At 48.9% G+C, this 16,841-nt stretch overlaps 1 protein-coding gene across 1 annotated transcript; it reads right to left on the bottom strand.

The window, feature by feature from the left end:
- Positions 1 to 618: 618 nt before the first annotated feature.
- Positions 619 to 16,308, bottom strand: LOC148542288 (cholesterol 7-desaturase nvd-like). Its single transcript, XM_088469841.1, has 7 exons — positions 15,837 to 16,308; positions 8,316 to 8,504; positions 6,834 to 7,012; positions 5,115 to 5,240; positions 4,708 to 4,827; positions 2,832 to 3,008; positions 619 to 2,265 (listed from the first exon to the last, which is right to left on the bottom strand). The coding sequence occupies exons 1-7, from the start codon at positions 16,255 to 16,257 to the stop codon at positions 2,104 to 2,106; spliced, it is 1,374 nt and encodes a 457-aa protein (XP_088325967.1). The 5' UTR covers positions 16,258 to 16,308; the 3' UTR covers positions 619 to 2,103.
- Positions 16,309 to 16,841: the final 533 nt, after the last annotated feature.

The following is a 16,841-nucleotide window of genomic DNA, read 5'->3' as shown; positions in this document are numbered from 1 at the left end:
ATTTTCATCTGTTTTCTGGCATTTAGGAACAAATTGCTGATCATCAGTTACTCCCATACCTTACCAGATTTTCATTCCAACCAATCAACTAGTTGGATGTAAGTTGGTCTAGTGCAGTGTTGGCTAACCTTGACACTCCAGCTGTTGTGGAACTATATATCCCAGCATGCCCTGCCACAGTTTTAGCATGCCCTAATAGCAAAACTGTAGCAGTGCATGCTGGGTTATGTAGTTCCATAACGGCTGGAGTGTCAAGGTTAGCCAACACTGGTCTAGTGTGTGGCCAGCTTTAGTGTGTGTTGGGAGAGAATAGGATTGGGCAGGGGTAATGGTCACCCCATCTGCTGCTGCTATGTATAGGTTGGTTTTTCCAGCGGATGATGCAATTGGCACATTAGGTTTCTCTACAAACCAAACGTATGTCTCACTAGTATGATCAGTTCACATACTGCCAATAGATAAATACATAGGGCTGTAAGGAAAATACATTTGAGACTAGCTCATAATGGTCTTCCAGGAGGAGCAGTTGTACAAAGTTTGTGTGGTACATCATTCTCGCCATAGAGGACAGAGGGGGGTGGGATCATGCTACTACCCCATTATATTATAACACTGGGCTTCCTGCAACAGAACCTTTAATCAACGAGGTCTCACTCTACAGGATCAACCGAGCAAAATATCCAGAATTTTATCAAAGATTTGGCATTTTACATGGTACAAGATTGGTGTATTTAAAAATAAAAAAAAATAGCTTATTATTTGCATTACACAATTAATGAGTGTTGTTTGCATGGTAGGGACTGGGCGATCCACATTTCACATCTGCAATTCAGTAACCATTAAACGTTTCATAAGTTAAAAAATAAAATACATTTCTAAACACTATTCTAATCAACTGTAGAACTGGCCCAGGGGGAGGGGAGTAATCGCCACTTTTTCTAGTAACCATAGAAGCCTCTCTCAAAATAGTCCCAGTGAGTCCTCCGTCCCTCAGCCTATCTCCTATTCACAGCATTGCAGGGCCTCTGGGAATGGCTGCTGCATGGGGCATATTTTGAGGGATAGGAAGGATATTCCCAGCACTTTGGAATTACCCAGGCCCATGGCCACACCCCCTTCTCATACCCCAACCCTGAAAGTTAGAGCTCTGTAAATATCCCCCCCATTAGCACGTAAGGCCAGGTTTGCCATGACAGCCCATCCTTAATTTAAAAATAAAGATAAAAATCCTACAATTAACATTTATAATGACACATAATATTACACACAGAATCATATCAGCTATGCACATTTATATACAGCTAATTGTCAAAGAAAATTTTTTTTTACGACTGCTATTATTACAGGCCCTGGCGTCCATGAACATGGCGACCTCAAGGAGCTACCACTGGGATAATACAAGCACACATAATGAAGTCTATCAGACCAGACAATGACCATTCAGTCAATTGCTGTTAGTATTTAACATGGATCAGACAGCTACCTCACCAAGCTGCCTGACTTACAAGGAAGGTCCTGATCCTTTGCCAATTGATAAGCTGCGTTCTCATTGCATGAGCCATCAAACATGGCTGCCTCCATGGACAGGTCCACTAAACAAAGGCTGCCTCCATGGACAGGTCCACTAAACAAAGGCTGCCTCCATGGACAGGTCCACTAAACAAAGGCTGCCTCCATGGACAGGTCCACTAAACAAAGGCTGCCTCCATGGACAGGTCCACTAAACAAAGGCAGCCACAGCTGATCTATATGCTGAAGGCTCACACGTTGTAATTAAAGGTGGAGTTTAGGAATGTGCAATAGAATGCAACAACCACCCTCTGTCTGAGCAGCTGCCCAGTTCGTAAAAAAACACATCACGCAGAATGTAGGGTCCTACATGGTCTTTGCATCACTCTTGGTTCAGCCATAAAGTTGGGCACAAGGGCCAGAACTTTCACCTACTGGTGAGTTAGAGTCAGACATATCTTATCTGTACAAAAATAAATATTTTTCATAATTACATACAGGTCAGAAAGTTACACATTTCTCATAACATCGTTGGTATAAAAAGTCTTGCTGAGCGAACATAATTTGCTAGGAGAGAGAAGGCAACAATAGTCTTCACCAATCCAATCTGTCCTGTTGGAATGAGAGTCGGGGGCTGTTCTCACTGTAAAATTGGGAATACCAGCGACGATGCATCTGTATAGCTGCGTCCTCCTTGAGCAACAGCGGCTTGGAAATGTACTTCTTGTTGTTCCAGACCATCACGTCCCGTTCAAACTACAACAAAGGGCAGTGGTTAGACTTTCCACGACTCTTTCAGATGTCGCCATCAGCTGTGGAGTGGTGGCTGCCATCTTGTGTGCTTGTTCAGTGGAATGATTCCCAACCTCAGTCCTCAAAGCACACTAACAGTCCTGGTTTTAGTTTTAACCATCTGTGCACAATTATGGATATATCAAAATAACTGAGGAACTAAATAAGTCACTTGTGCTCAAGTATGGCTATCCCTAAAACCTGGACTGTTAGTGTGCCTTGAGGACCATGATTGGGAACCCCTGCTCTAGAAGCTGGTGACATCACTGAGAAGGAGGACATGTTGTTCCTCATACCACAGTGATGTCACTAACTCATAGTGGATAAGCTGCCTTGATATGAATATCAACATGTAATCTTTAATGATTCTTAATGGCTGCTTGATATATGATTATATAATGTGTCACGCTCACTCATGCAAAAATAAAAAAAAATTAGATCCCTACCACATACAGACTGGTCACCCCCTGACCCAAGCACACATTCAAAATCAGACCATGGTCTCCAGTCAGACTACAGTGACCACCTACCTGGATGCATTCAGCCCTCAACATGAATTTCGGGATGATGGCAGGAATATTTCTCTGGTAATACATAGTGTGGGTTACTTTCTGTAGTAGAGGCTCTACTGGTGTCACGCAGTGTAGAATAACCCCGGAGCCCAGGAAGGCGTGCGTAAGCTTGAGGAACACAACTCCAGGGCCGACCTGTTGAGAGATCAGATTGGGGGGTGGGGGGCATGAGTCATTTGGGGCAGACGGGAAGATGGAGTAAAGAGTTCTCAACCCTCAAAATATCCCCAACAGGTCATGCTCGGAGGATTTTGCTCTGCACAAGCAGGTGGGATAATTAATCCTGCCCCCGGTGAGAATTTTGCTGGGTGAGTAAAGATATCCACAAAACATGACTTGTTGGGACTACATAAGCACCATTCAGTAAAAAACAAACCAACCACTTTTTACTACCACCACCATCTTGGGTTAGAATAAATGCCGTCACCCACCTTGATGCATAGTTTTGAGTGGTCTGAGGTCACGATTCAGAGATGGACGCAAATGCAATCACAGCAGCAAAAATATGCTAATAGTTCCAAAGAGCACCCACGCATAGCAACACCCACTGCTGCCTTCTCATCTGCGTACCATGCCGCTTACCTGCGTAAATACCGGCAACATAGACGCACCTTGAGCAGCCATCTTGATCTTGCAACAGGTCTGACCAGCCACAACCCCCTGCAGATCTCCTGCCACACCGGCAGGCTCTCGTGCAGCGCAGGCGATCACAGTGGCTAATTTACGTAACAACGCTTAAGCAGCATATAGGTCCAGGCGGTCATGTAACCCAACACTTCCTGGTACACACTAACCCTAATGTCGACATTCCGAGAATGTTGCCAGTCGACATCGTAACTGTCAACATGATAATTGTCGACCTATTGACTACATCCCCTTGTGGAGAAAAACGTGCAGTGGTAACAGGGTTATAAAACACCCGTAAAAGGAAAATCTGTGTCCAAAAGCCTCAGAGAAAGGGACATCCGTTACCTCTTTGCTTTGCAGAGTACAGACAACACACTGGACAGGGAGAGCAGGAGGCCCGGCCGCAGCAACAACAGTATAACCAGCAAAGAAATACTATGGTGAAGTTCTTTTCAATGATATGAGTTTACTACTAGAACTATGAAGGTGTGGCGCTCCTAGGAAACAACCAGTCTTATCTGCATCTAATGTGAGTTTAGAGCAGAGATACGCCCACTGGCAAATGTCACTGATATATGTGCAACATAGATGTCTGATTGGGTTTCCGTCTCAGCCGGTAATTGTGCCCCGGGACAGGTTCCCTCTCACTCTCTTGAACACTACAGCAGGTGTGGAGAGTAGATCACTGGGAATACAGCTGCCCCTTACTATCAGGCATCTATATTGAATGCATGTCATAGGCAATTTATTCTATGAAGCAGTTGCATTATGGGAATCGCCTAGTACAGGCCTGGCCAACCTGTGGCTCTCCAGCTGTTGTGAAACTACAAGTCCCAGCATGCCCTGCAACAGTTTTAGCATTCCCTAAGAGCAAAACTGTAGCATGGGCACGCTGGGACTTGTAGTTTCACAACAGCTGGAGAGCCACAGGTTGGCCAGGCCTGACCTGGTACCTGTGTGTCCTGATACAACTGCGCCTCCAAGCTTCACGCAGCCATTGCACGTTTAGGAGTAGGTTGAAACGCTGCCTTTCTGAAGGCAATGAGTAGCCATTGTGGACGCTGAACCAATGCTCTGCACCTGGGCTTGTGAGGTAAAAGTTACCATGACAAATATACATAAGGCTGCATTCTCAGAACTATAAGTGCAGCAGGCAAAATGGCTGCCTGTTCGCATGCAATGATGCAGGAAAGGTGGACATGCTTACCTGGCGGGCCACAACATCCAGATCAAGGAGGGAGAAGTGCTTCCCAAAGACCAGAGAGGTGTGTTGGAGCAACATCTGGGAACAGTGCTGGTTGGGGGCTGGCTCTGCCACCCACTGAACCTAGAGAGAGTGCGTCATAGACAGAGGGTGAGCAGTCTGGGAAGTCTATTATGGAGCATCACAAGAATTCCAGACGTTCACTAAAGGACAGTAGTTCGGTTTCTCTAAAGACCCTCCACGGCACAATCCAGCCCCCACCCCTCTTCAGCTGTACCCACATTTAGCAGAACGGAATTGAATTGCTATATACCCTTCCAACACCTCTGAGAAACAATTTTAGACCCTCTAACTAATGCTCACATTAGACTGAAGACCCCCACCCCTTCCCCATGTGCAACCTAACTCACCTTCCAAATGTGCTTGAAAAATTCCCAGAGCTGGGACTTTGTGAAGCGCAGGTCAACGCCGCTCAGGAGGGAGGGTTCATGGAGGAAGCTAAGGTGCGCTACATCCGATGCGTTCTCTGGGATTTCCTGCAATCATGAAGCGACATTATAACGGAGAAGAGTTTTTTTTTTATTGTTTTGTTTTTTTAAGAGTAACACTTTTACAACCACTATTATAGGTTATACAGTAGAATAGGCACTTCATGAAGGGGGCTGACATTCAGGCTCGCTCACCGTGTGCGAATATTGGTTAATAAAAAACAAAAAGGAATGAAATAACCTATAATCTGCTTGTCAAATGTAGATCAATGCAGATAGTGTCCATTTCGGGGAAGCTGATGCCCCTATAGTCTGTACATTTCACTTAATATATGGAACACAAAACTAGGTTATGAGGACCAAATATACCACCATTTATGAGCTTCAAGCTGTCAGGCTGTCTAATTAAAAGTATTCCTGTAGAGGGCGCCATCTCCTGCAGTTTTAAATTAGCGCCCCCATTTCTCTATGTAAAAGCTATACAACCCAGCTGAGAAAATAAGCCAATGCCTGCCACAGCGCAGCCAGCATAGAGACGGCCACTGCTTTCGCATATCTGTAATACTACGCAGTCCTGCGCACACATCGGTAATAATCGAAGCACATCAGCCCGTCGCGCACGATTACAGCAGGTCTGACCCGTCGCATATAGTGAATACCCAGGCTGCGTATGCAGCCGCAGTGGCTAATTTATGCACGTCCACATAACGGCGTTCGGCAGGCCTGGGCTCCTCCAACCACTCCCAGGGAACTCTTCGCTCTGATACTAGATGGTGGATGCGGTTGAGTTCTATAAAGAATTTTAGGACACAAGCGGCTTCTCAGGAAGATATAAAAAGTATGGTGGGTCCCAAAGAGGGCGTGGGGGAAGGGGGGGGGCAAAAAAAAACAAAAAAAAAAAAACCAGGGACCCCTCAATGTTCCGTCCAAGTTAAATAAATAAAAATGAAGCCTTATTGTAACAATATGGACATTTTTCTGGAATAAAGGTCAGTGTTGCAATGGGTAAAACTCAAATCCGATGCCCTAGAATGTGACCTGTGCATTCCCTAATGTACATTAGTATACAGTCTCCCGGCGTCTGTAAAATGACAGGCGTCTAGATTTAGACGCCTGTCATTTAACCCTCGCTGGGATTAAGCAGTCGGCGGTCGGCATTGCGTCCGCCGGCTTCCCGAAAGTATACCGTTTTATCAGTTAGTTACTGCTAATTATTTTTAAATAAATATCTCCTTCCCTTTGGCTGGCACCATGTGAAAGGCACCACAACCGTCTGCTGCTGGGTGAGTGGACATGCCAAGGTATAATGGTTAGTGGATATTCCAGAGGTTCCCAAACAGTTCAGGTTTTAGAGATCCATGGTTGAGCCCAGGTGGCTAAATTAAATTGACTGAGGTTCTAATTAAGTCACCTGTGCTCAACCATGGATATCTCCAAAACCTGAACTGTTGGGGAGCCTTGAGGACCACGTTTGGGAACCTCTGGGATATTCCCATAAGTGCCCATCATTGGCTAATTGTTCTGTGGACTCCCAGCATCTTTATTCCAGGTTGTCAAATCCAGAAACACTCGAGCATATTCTATTCTAAGAAAGGTGTAAAGCAGCGCATGCAGGGGGTCATTAAAGAGGCCGTCTCTTACCTCAATGTGAGAGTTCACATAATGCTCGGTGCGGCCCCTGTACACCCATTTCTTAGACGTGATCTCTTCTTGCTCTGGGACATGCCAAGTAGGCTCGATGCCGTCACAGTGATACCATACGAACACAGTCTCATTTATCTCACAGCAATGCCAGGCTTTAATCTTGGCAAAATCCGGCACTGCAAGAGCAGAGGAGCAGGTTTGAAAAAAAAAAAAAAAAAAAAGTGTTACCTTTGGCCTTAGCTGCGATGGGAGTGCGAACTTCCTGCGACCAGCAGCAGCAAACGTCGCTGCAACCCAATATTGTACGTTCCGCAAACAGCAGCGTGCAAAGCTACTAGCATGAGGGGGGTTATGCAATGGCCATGAAGCTCTCATGTCTAGGAGATCACACACAGGAGGCCGAAGCAGTACAGCAGTGCGACACTACTAGCATATGGGGCTTATCCATGGGCCATGAAGCAGTCACCCCATATCTAGGAGGAGATCACACACAGGAGGCCTGTGCAGTACATTGTCAAAAATGTCCTAAACACGGAGCAGATCTAGGAAACTTAAGACCCACAGTACAGTTCAGTGATTGCCAACAGAAGTCTATATAGATGGGAACCCAGGACCACTGCGCCGTAATTACAAATGTTTGGCAGTGCTTCTTCCGGGAGACAGTTAATATACCTACGGCCGGGATGCCAGCTGCCGAAAACCCGGTACCGGAATCCTGGTCAACGCTAGAAGGCTGGCGCCGGAAACCAGACATGGCTGGAGATGCCGACGTCGAAGGCCCGATCAAAGGTACAGCAGGTGCCCCTAGCAGTTAGCCGGGTGATGGGCAGGGAGAGATAGGTTTTGGGTGGAGGTTATGGTTAGGCACTAATGAATGGGGATGTTGGGGGAGGGTTAGGGATAGGAACTAAAGGGGAAAGTTAGGTTTGCACACCAACAGAGTGTCAGGGTGCGGGGTAGGGAGGGTTAGGGTACAGTAAAGGAGGGTTAGGGCGTGAATAGGGCAGGGGAGCAGTACTTACTGTTCCAGTCGGGATTGTAGGCATCGGGATGCCACTGTCAGTCTATTGCCAGCCGGCATCCCGAGTGTCGGGATATCGTACCTGCCATAGGTCTGGCGCAAGTTTTGATGGTGCAACCAATGGTGGCTCACCAATCAGTATTGGTGTCTGTACAGTTGCCGACAGGGGGCGCCTCAGGTCTTGCAGTCGACCACACCGATCTACTCCAGGAAAGGGGCTTTGTAGCGGCATTTGCATAAAGTCGAAGACGTGCAACAGCGAATAGACACTGAGCTGGTCACGTTGAGCGACGGTCTACAAGACTGGCTCAGGTCGTGTAATGGCAGCCATCAGGCAAGTACTCTCTAATGATCCCTACACTAGTACAAAATATAGGGACACATTCACAGATCATCATCACGTACGAGGAGCGGCCTGTTGTGGGCCTATTGCGTCCTATCAGCAATGGATGGCATACCTTTCTCAGCATAGGGTATCCTGGCACACTTTCCATCCTTCCCATGAAACTGCCACCCATGGAACGGGCACTCTATGCAGTCACCGACCACTTGACCTCCTACGGCAAGATTGGCACCAAGGTGGGGGCAGTAGGCATCCACGGCATACGCCTTACCATCCTGGGTACGGTACACCGCGACCTGTTCACCTGCAGGTAAGCCCAAGAGCAAATCAATTACATGGACAACATAAGACGACCGCGGTCACAGAAAGCTCAGCCCACTTCAGCAACCAAATACTCAGGACCGATGTGGTTTATCTGAAACTGGCGCATTTTATTTATGGCTCATTCAGTTGACACGGCATCCAGCATAAAGTCCACCAATGCCTGTTACAAGTGCAACTTCATTCATACTACACCCCAAACTTAAGACCAACAATAGTACCTTCTTTCCGTCAAAGAAAAACAATTGTTGCAAACTATTCTCGTTTAGCAAGGACATTTCATACCCCAAAATGCAGAAGTCCTCCATCAGTTTCAGAGCACCCAAACTCACGGAATGTCACATGTGCCACCAGCCCCAATGAAGACCACGCTGACTGAGACTTGGATTATCAAAAAAACTATTTTTGTTGGCCGTATACGATTTTCATACCAATATGAAACAACCCATTCCAAAGCCTGGAGAATATTAATAATGGGAGCCTTTAAGGATAGGATTTACCACCCATTTTAGCAAACCTTGAGCTATGCCAACACTATAATCACCTACCGACTTCCCGGGTAGTCTTAGCAAGAACTCTGCAGTGTAGAACAGTCCGGCCGGTATGTGAATAACTACAGATGGATATATACAGTGCTAAAGGTGAGTCTATTCTCCAGGAAGACCCTTAATACTTATGCGGACCATACATCTGAACGAAGATTCCCCATGCGGCTTATATGACTACTGATTTATTTATTTTTGTGGGGGGGGGGGGGGGGATTGGTGAATCAAGATTTCCAAAATGTTGGATTTTCACGATCCTCTGACCCAGTCATCTGCAGAACAGGGAATTGTTCCAATTAGTCACCGATTTATTGGCCCCCTTACAGTGTGTGAGCCCCAGCCTGATCTCCATTACAACAAATCTCCATCAAACCCTTGCAAATCGCATGACAACCTGCTGGCTCCTAGGTGTGACAGGCAGCCGGTCTCCTGAGCCTTCTATACATTTCCACCCCAGGCATGAGGCAATGAGAAAGTTCCCCTGGTAGAAAAGCTGCAATAGCCTACAACCCTGTATTTTATAAAGTAATTTACATAGCGCACACATTACATAGAACATTATAAAGGGCCCTCGAAGCCACGGCCTCAGTGCTACGAGGCAACAATGCTGACCACTATGCCACAATCAGTTTGTTAGTGACCCCAAAATTTGCTGGCTCTATCTGTGGATGCACCAATTATGTAACCATGAATAATCCTGGTAAAATCTTTGCTATGTTATTCTAATATGGCACTAATATGGCGGGATGGTCCAAAAAAAACATTGAAATCACTTTGGAATACGATTTTTAAAAAACATAGTATACATACGAAGTGTACCCACCACCTACACACAAACTGTACTGACCAGAAGCCAAACCTGTTCAGACAGATCCCGCTGTCTTACCAGCACACGTGTGAACAAGCCCTTAGGACACGGACTATATTATATCATGCAGAAAACAACAATGTTTAATACAGTGATGTTGAACTGCGTATTGCAGCATAGCTAATTAATTCCTTATGAAAACATTTGTTAAATCGCCAATAAAAAGCAACATCTCATCAATGGAAGCTGAATAAAGTCGACATTTACTTTAATTTAAATCTGTAGGGATGGCTTATACTTTGCACCCCACTCCCTAGAGCCGGCCTGGCCAACCCGTAGCTCTCCAGCTGTTGCAAAACTACAATTCCCAGCAACTGTTTTACCACTCCCTAATAAAACTGTGGCAGGGAATGCTGGGACTTGTAGTTTTGCAACATCTAGAGAGCTTTGGGTTGGCCAGGCCTGCACTAGAGGTACTGGGCCACAGGAACAGAATCCACCTTTATAAGGCCAGTGCCCATTGTACAACTGTTGTCTGGTCGCCATTTTCCACCGCAACGCATGGTTAATAAATGAGCCCTCTCTTATGGTGGTTCCACAAACATTTTCTTGACCCAGTTTTGGTGCAGTCTATAAAGCAAAGCCAAAGCGAAGTCCCATCTGTTTGTGCACGATCATCTATATCCCCTAAATACAGCATTTCTTTCTAGATAGGAAGTGTGTGGTGGGGGGGAGGGGGGGGGTGCACAGTTGCTAGGCAAGATACTGGCTACCTATAAATCCATGGCCTCTTCCATCAATAGATTGGAGCCCATTTGAGCATTTCTGGGATGTTCTTGAACGATGACTGAGCCCACGTTATTCTTGCCACCAGCTTGGCGTCCGTTCACACCCTCTGGCATCCTGTGACTTTCGTGTGGGTACCGTAATGTGGTCATTTTAACAGCAATGTAGGCCCTGGGCAAAGCAATGCACTGGGGCCCCCATCCACAGGAATACAAATGTAAACGGTCAATAAAATTGGCCTTTTGATTTATTGGTACTTTCAACAAAATCAATGTTTATACATAAAAACCATTATGTGAAGCAAGCATTACGGGTTCCACATCCCTCTTCTCTAGCTTGCAGTGCAGCTCTTGCTCTTCACTGAGGCTGTGATTAAAGTATGGTGGCCTCCTAAGAGAGGGGGGCCCAGGGGATTGTGCCCCCTTTGCCTCCCCCCCCCCTCCCTTAAATGTGGCTCAGTGGTTGCAGACTGGAAGGCAGGTAGAGAATGCTGTCTGGCCATTCAGTGTGTACTTTACAATCAGAGCGGTCGGGGAGTATCTTTCTCTGCCTGCCCTATTTGTGGAGCGAGCTGCCGCGCACTATGTGGTTAAACCTGTCAAAGGCCCCTAGAATTGTGGGGCCCTGGGCAGCTGCCCAGTGTGCCTATACGTTAAGGTGTCCGCAAGCACATCTCGCCTGCACAGCTCCAGTCATTGGTAGGCTGTAAGCTACAGCAGTTCGTAAACGATCCAATGCCCTATTAAAAAAGACACAAGGGGCCTGATTCAGACCCACTCGCGAGCGGCTGTCCGCTCACAAGTGGGTCGATGTTCTGGACTGAGCATGCGCACGACGGAGGGAGCTCCATCGTGCGCATGCGCCAGACGCGACGAGCGAAGGAAAGTCCTTCGCTCGTTGTGTCTGATCAAAGGGGGCGTGCTGTCGATGTTGATTGACAGCACGCCCCCTTTGGTAGGCGTGCCTCCCTGACGGGGGCGTTCCCACGGGAACGCCTCCCGTCAGAAGCCAGCCCACTGACATCACTAGTGATGTCAGTGGGAGTGATTTTGGCTCTGATAGAGCCAAAATCACTCCGGAGCTTGCGGTTGAAAACCTCAACCGCAGGCTCCGGCTCGCAGTTTCGATGGTCGCGATGGTCAAGACCATCGCGGCCATCAAACTGCACGCTCGTATAGCCTGTGGGTGGTGACCCACAGCTATACGAGCGTCCAGGAGGACGCTCCATTTTCATGGAGGCCGGCCCTCATTCAGAGCGTGCACTCTGCTCAGAGCGTACGGCTCTGAATGAGGGCCAAGGTTTTTCCCACAGCCTGTAAGTTGCCCTCTGGCAGCCCAAGCAATACTTGGAGGTTTGAATACTGAGGCACAAGATACCCGTATTGCAGATCAGTGCCAGCCAACTAGACCCGTGTAACCAGAATATTAAAAAAAAAAGACAGGACTTAAAATAAAAACACAAAAGTCAGTTAAACTAGACCCTAAAGTTTAGATTTAATCAGATTCAGATGTTACAACCCCTCTGTGGATCCATTGTGTGCCCACTACCCAATATAAGTCCTCCAAGAATTCTAGAAGTGGATAAACCGGCTCGGCAGCATGCTAACACAGATCGCTATGTGAGATAGGCGTGCAGAACATGAATACCCCCTATAAAAACAATCACCGCTAATAGAGCAGAAACCACCCCTGAATTCCAGGCACATTAAACTGGTTCAGCGAGAAATTCCAGTCAGTCACAGAACAAAAAGGTAACTCTAGTGCAAGATTGGACAATACATCATAGGCCAGTGATGTTCCTTCAGAGATGCTGGATGGACAGGGAGTCCAAGGAGTATTCAGCAGAGTCCGTCCACTGTACAGGGGATTATTAGTGGAGGAGAGTGATCCCTTTTATCAATACATATGAATAAAAATTGTAACGATCTGTAATTAGAACATTTTTTGGGAGATTTGAAATTCGATGTATAGTTTAGGGTACCTAGACTAGATGAGACATTTTTTAGAATATTTGCCTATTTCGGATGAAGTCAAAAACTACTGAACAAATTTTGTTAAACCTTCATTATTTTATTTAGTATTTATCAAGGGAAAGGCTAGGCTATATATCATCGGGGGGGGGGGAGGGGGGGGTTTGGGAAGTAGTTAAAATACAGACTGCCTAGCTTTAGGCACCACTGGGGCGTTAGTTAGGCTTTGGGGGGGTAGGTTAGGGTTAGCCACCACTGGGGGGGTTAGGCACTAAGGGTGGAGTGCTAGGCACCAAGGGGGGAGGGTTAGGGTGCAGGGTGAGGGGGTTAGTATACTTACCCGACCTGTCGGGATTCCCAGCATTGGGATGCCGCTGTCTGCATTTTGACAGCAGGCATCCGGATTCCCAGGCTAACATACCCAACAGCTCTAGGTTTATTGGAGGGGATCTGGCCACACCCTCAAAAAACCTACAGTACTATGCGCGGTGGGCCCCTACAGCAGGCCTGGGCAAACAGTACCAGCTCCCCTCCACCCCACCCCTGTATATCATGCCAATGCCAAAGTGGCGTAAGCAGCAAAGAAAAAAAAAACGAATTGTACGCAGGCCCATTTGGCCATGGGGCAAGTGGTGGTGGAAGGTGCTGAAGTCTGTGAGCACTAAGCTGTGTGACCATAACACCTGCACAGGGGTGCTGGTGTTATGCATGAAGGCCGTATAACTGTATGCAGTGCGGATATAGCTTATAGGAACCACTCAAGTCAGTTCCACTAAGTCTGGTTATATAGACAGCTGCAAATATACCTTTATAAGCAGGAAGTCCTGGCAGGGTTATCCCTGGTCACGTCAGCAGTAATGACCGGGGAGGAGAGACGTGCAGCAGGTATACAGAGATATCCGGAATACTACACATGCATGCCCCCAAGCCGAGCTCAAGCTGCAATCCCACACCTGCATGCCCCCACGCCGAGCTCTATCTGCAATCCTACACCTGCATGCCCCCACGCCGAGCTCCATCTGCAATCCTACACCTGCATGCCCCCACGCCGAGCTCCATCTGCAGTCCTACACCTGCATGCCCCCACGCCGAGCTCCATCTGCAGTCCTACACCTGCATGCCACCACGCCGAGCTCCATCTGCAGTCCTACACCTGCATGCCACCACGCCGAGCTCCATCTGCAGTCCTACACCTGCATGCCACCACGCCGAGCTCCATCTGCAGTCCTACACCTGCATGCCCCCACGCCGAGCTCCATCTGCAGTCCTACACCTGCATGCCCCCACGCCGAGCTCCATCTGCAGTCCTACACCTGCATGCCCCCACGCCGAGCTCCATCTGCAGTCCTACACCTGCATGCCCCCATGCCGAGCTCCATCTGCAGTCCTACACATGCATGCCCCCATGCCGAGCTCCATCTGCAGTCCTACACATGCATGCCCCCATGCCGAGCTCCATCTGCAGTCCTACACATGCATGCCCCCATACCGAGCTCCATCTGCAGTCCTACACATGCATGCCCCCATACCGAGCTCTACCTGCAGTCCTACACATGCATGCCCCCATGCCGAGCTCTACCTGCAGTCCTACACATGAATGCCCCATGCCAAGCTCTACCTGCAGTCCTACACATGAATGCCCACCAGCCAGCTGCTCTGATCCACATGGGCTTAGAGGACCAAGCTTCAAACACACTGATCTAGAATACTAGACAAGCATGCCGATATGTACAGTATGTAGAATACTACGCATGCCGATATGTACAGTATGTAGAATACTACACATGCCGATATGTACAGTATGTAGATTACACATGCCGATATGTACAGTATGTAGATTACACATGCCGATATGTACAGTATGTAGATTACACATGCCGATATGTACAGTATGTAGATTACACATGCCGATATGTACAGTATGTAGATTACACATGCCGATATGTACAGTATGTAGATTACACATGCCGATATGTACAGTATGTAGATTACACATGCCGATATGTACAGTATGTAGATTACACATGCCGATATGTACAGTGTGTAGATTACACATGCCGATATGTACAGTGTGTAGATTACACATGCCGATATGTACAGTGTGTAGATTACACATGCCGATATGTACAGTGTGTAGATTACACATGCATGCCTTACCGAGATGTATACGTAATACTACACAAACATGCTAAAGAGTATCTAGAACACAACACATACAGAACGATATCTGGAATACTACACACAAGAAATTGCTGTATTAAATGATAGACAAACAGGCTAACAGCAGAGGAGGAACCACAAGTACTAGAATATCCTGTCAGCCTTTGGCACTACCCACTAAGCAGACAGCCGCAGCAGGAACAGCTCATGCCCTGCACATAGACCATTAGCCACTGGCAGGCACCTCTACTTTTACCCTTTACTCCTGCAGGCACCAGTGCTACCCCCCTCTCAGCACCTGTACTACTAACTACCCCCCACCCCCTGCAGGTACCTGTATTATTACCCTCCCACCACCACGCTCCTGCGCTATTGCCCCCTACCCCTGGCAGGCACCTGCGCTATTGCCCCCCACCCCTGGCAGGCACCTGCGCTATTGCCCCCTATCAGTGGCAGGCACCTGCGCTATTGCCCCCTATCCGTGGCAGGCACCTGTACTATTACCACCTACCCCTGGCAGGCACCTGCGCTATTGCCCCCTACCCCTGGCAGGCACCTGTACTATTACCACCTACCCCTGGCAGGCACCTGCACTATTACCCCCTACCCCTGGCAGGCACCTGTACTATTACCCCCTACCCCTGGCAGGCACCTGTACTATTACCCCCTACCCCTGGCAGGCACCTGTACTATTACCCCCTATCAGTGGCAGGCACCTGCGCTATTACCCCCTATCAGTGGCAGGCACCTGTACTATTACCCCCCACCCCTGGCACGCACCTGCGCTATTGCCCCCCACCCCTGGCAGGCACCTGCGCTATTACCCCCTACCCCTGGCAGGCACCTGCGCTATTACCCCCTACCCCTGGCAGGCACCTGCGCTATTACCCCCTACCCCTGGCAGGCACCTGTACTATTACCCCCTACCCCTGGCAGGCACCTGCGCTATTACCCCCTGTACTATTACCCCTTACTCCTGGCAGGCACCAATACACTCCCATTCTCAGCACCTGTACGGGCGGCATGCTGACACTTGTAGTACTCACCGCAGACAGTGAGGTTGTGCACGGCCCCGGGGAGCAGCAGCTGGGAGTCCAGCACATGGTACCAGCCGTTGGGGTACACCGGGGGCAGATCGCCCTTCTTCCTCCGCCTGCGGACCAGGTTAGCCGTCTCCGCCCGGCTGCGGCCCCGCTCCGGGATGTAGCCCACCTCGTCCGGTCTCCGCAGAAGGACCAGGGGCCGGCTCAGCAGCCGCCAGCCCCACAGACCCAGCGGCAGCAGCAGCAGCAGCAGCGCTGCGAGCAGGTACGGGCTCCGGGCAGCAGCGGAGGAGGAGGAGGGGAGCTGGCCGGAGCGGGGCAGCAGGCTGAGGCTGAGGAGGAGGCTCCCGGCACTGGCCAGCAGCACGGCCCCCAGCACACACAGCACGGTCAGGGAGAGCAGCGAGCGGGGGAGAGACTCCATCACCTCCCGGCCAGCGAGTCACCTGCAGCACGGTGCGGAGCGCCTCACCTGCCCGGCCCTCTTATACCGCCCGGCCCCGCCCCTGGCAACCGGCGTCCATGGCAACGGCCGCGGCACGTGACGATGATTGCTGATAGCGGCGCACCGCCACCACTGCTAGTGCCGCCCGAGCTGTGGTGGCTGCGGCTGCTGCTGCTGCTGAGCAATGGGTGAGGGTGATGGAGGGCACAGGGGGAGATGTACTAAGCCTTGGACACAGGTAAAGTACCAACCAATCAGTTCCTAACTGTCATTTTACAGCCTGTGTTTGAAGGAACTGATTGGTTGGTACTTTATCTCTCTCCACTTAATCTCTCTCCAAAGCTTAGTACATCTACCCCATAGAGCCGTATTCAATTTGAGGCGAAAAGTCCCGGACTTTCCGCCTACATCGCGTGTTTCTGGAGAAAACACTTTCCGCGCGCGCGCTTTTCACCGTATTCAATTTGAAAGTAGGCGAAAACGGGACCCGGCGAAACTTAAACGGGCGGAAAGTACTGTCAGATTTGGGGAAATCAGCCTGACACCCCCCAAAAGATGCTCTG

This window comes from Taudactylus pleione, unplaced genomic scaffold (assembly GCF_031769625.1).
Source record: "Taudactylus pleione unplaced genomic scaffold, aTauple2 ptg000013l, whole genome shotgun sequence".
Taxonomy (NCBI): Eukaryota; Metazoa; Chordata; class Amphibia; order Anura; family Myobatrachidae; genus Taudactylus; species Taudactylus pleione.
The sequence above is the reverse complement of the archived record's forward strand: the minus strand, read 5'-3'. Positions and strand labels throughout refer to the sequence as shown.

What these genes read in the sequence shown, in the direction of transcription:
- LOC148542288 (XM_088469841.1), bottom strand. Translation starts at nt 16,257, where the DNA reads ATGGAGTCTCTCCCCCGCTCGCTGCTCTCCCTGACCGTGCTGTGTGTG. An exon ending in ATGTGAACTCTCACATTGAG is followed by an intron (nt 5,241 to 6,833) that starts GTAAGAGACGGC and finishes TCATGATTGCAG; the next exon opens with GAAATCCCAGAGAACGCATC. An exon ending in TTTTCAAGCACATTTGGAAG is followed by an intron (nt 4,828 to 5,114) that starts GTGAGTTAGGTT and finishes CACTCTCTCTAG; the next exon opens with GTTCAGTGGGTGGCAGAGCC.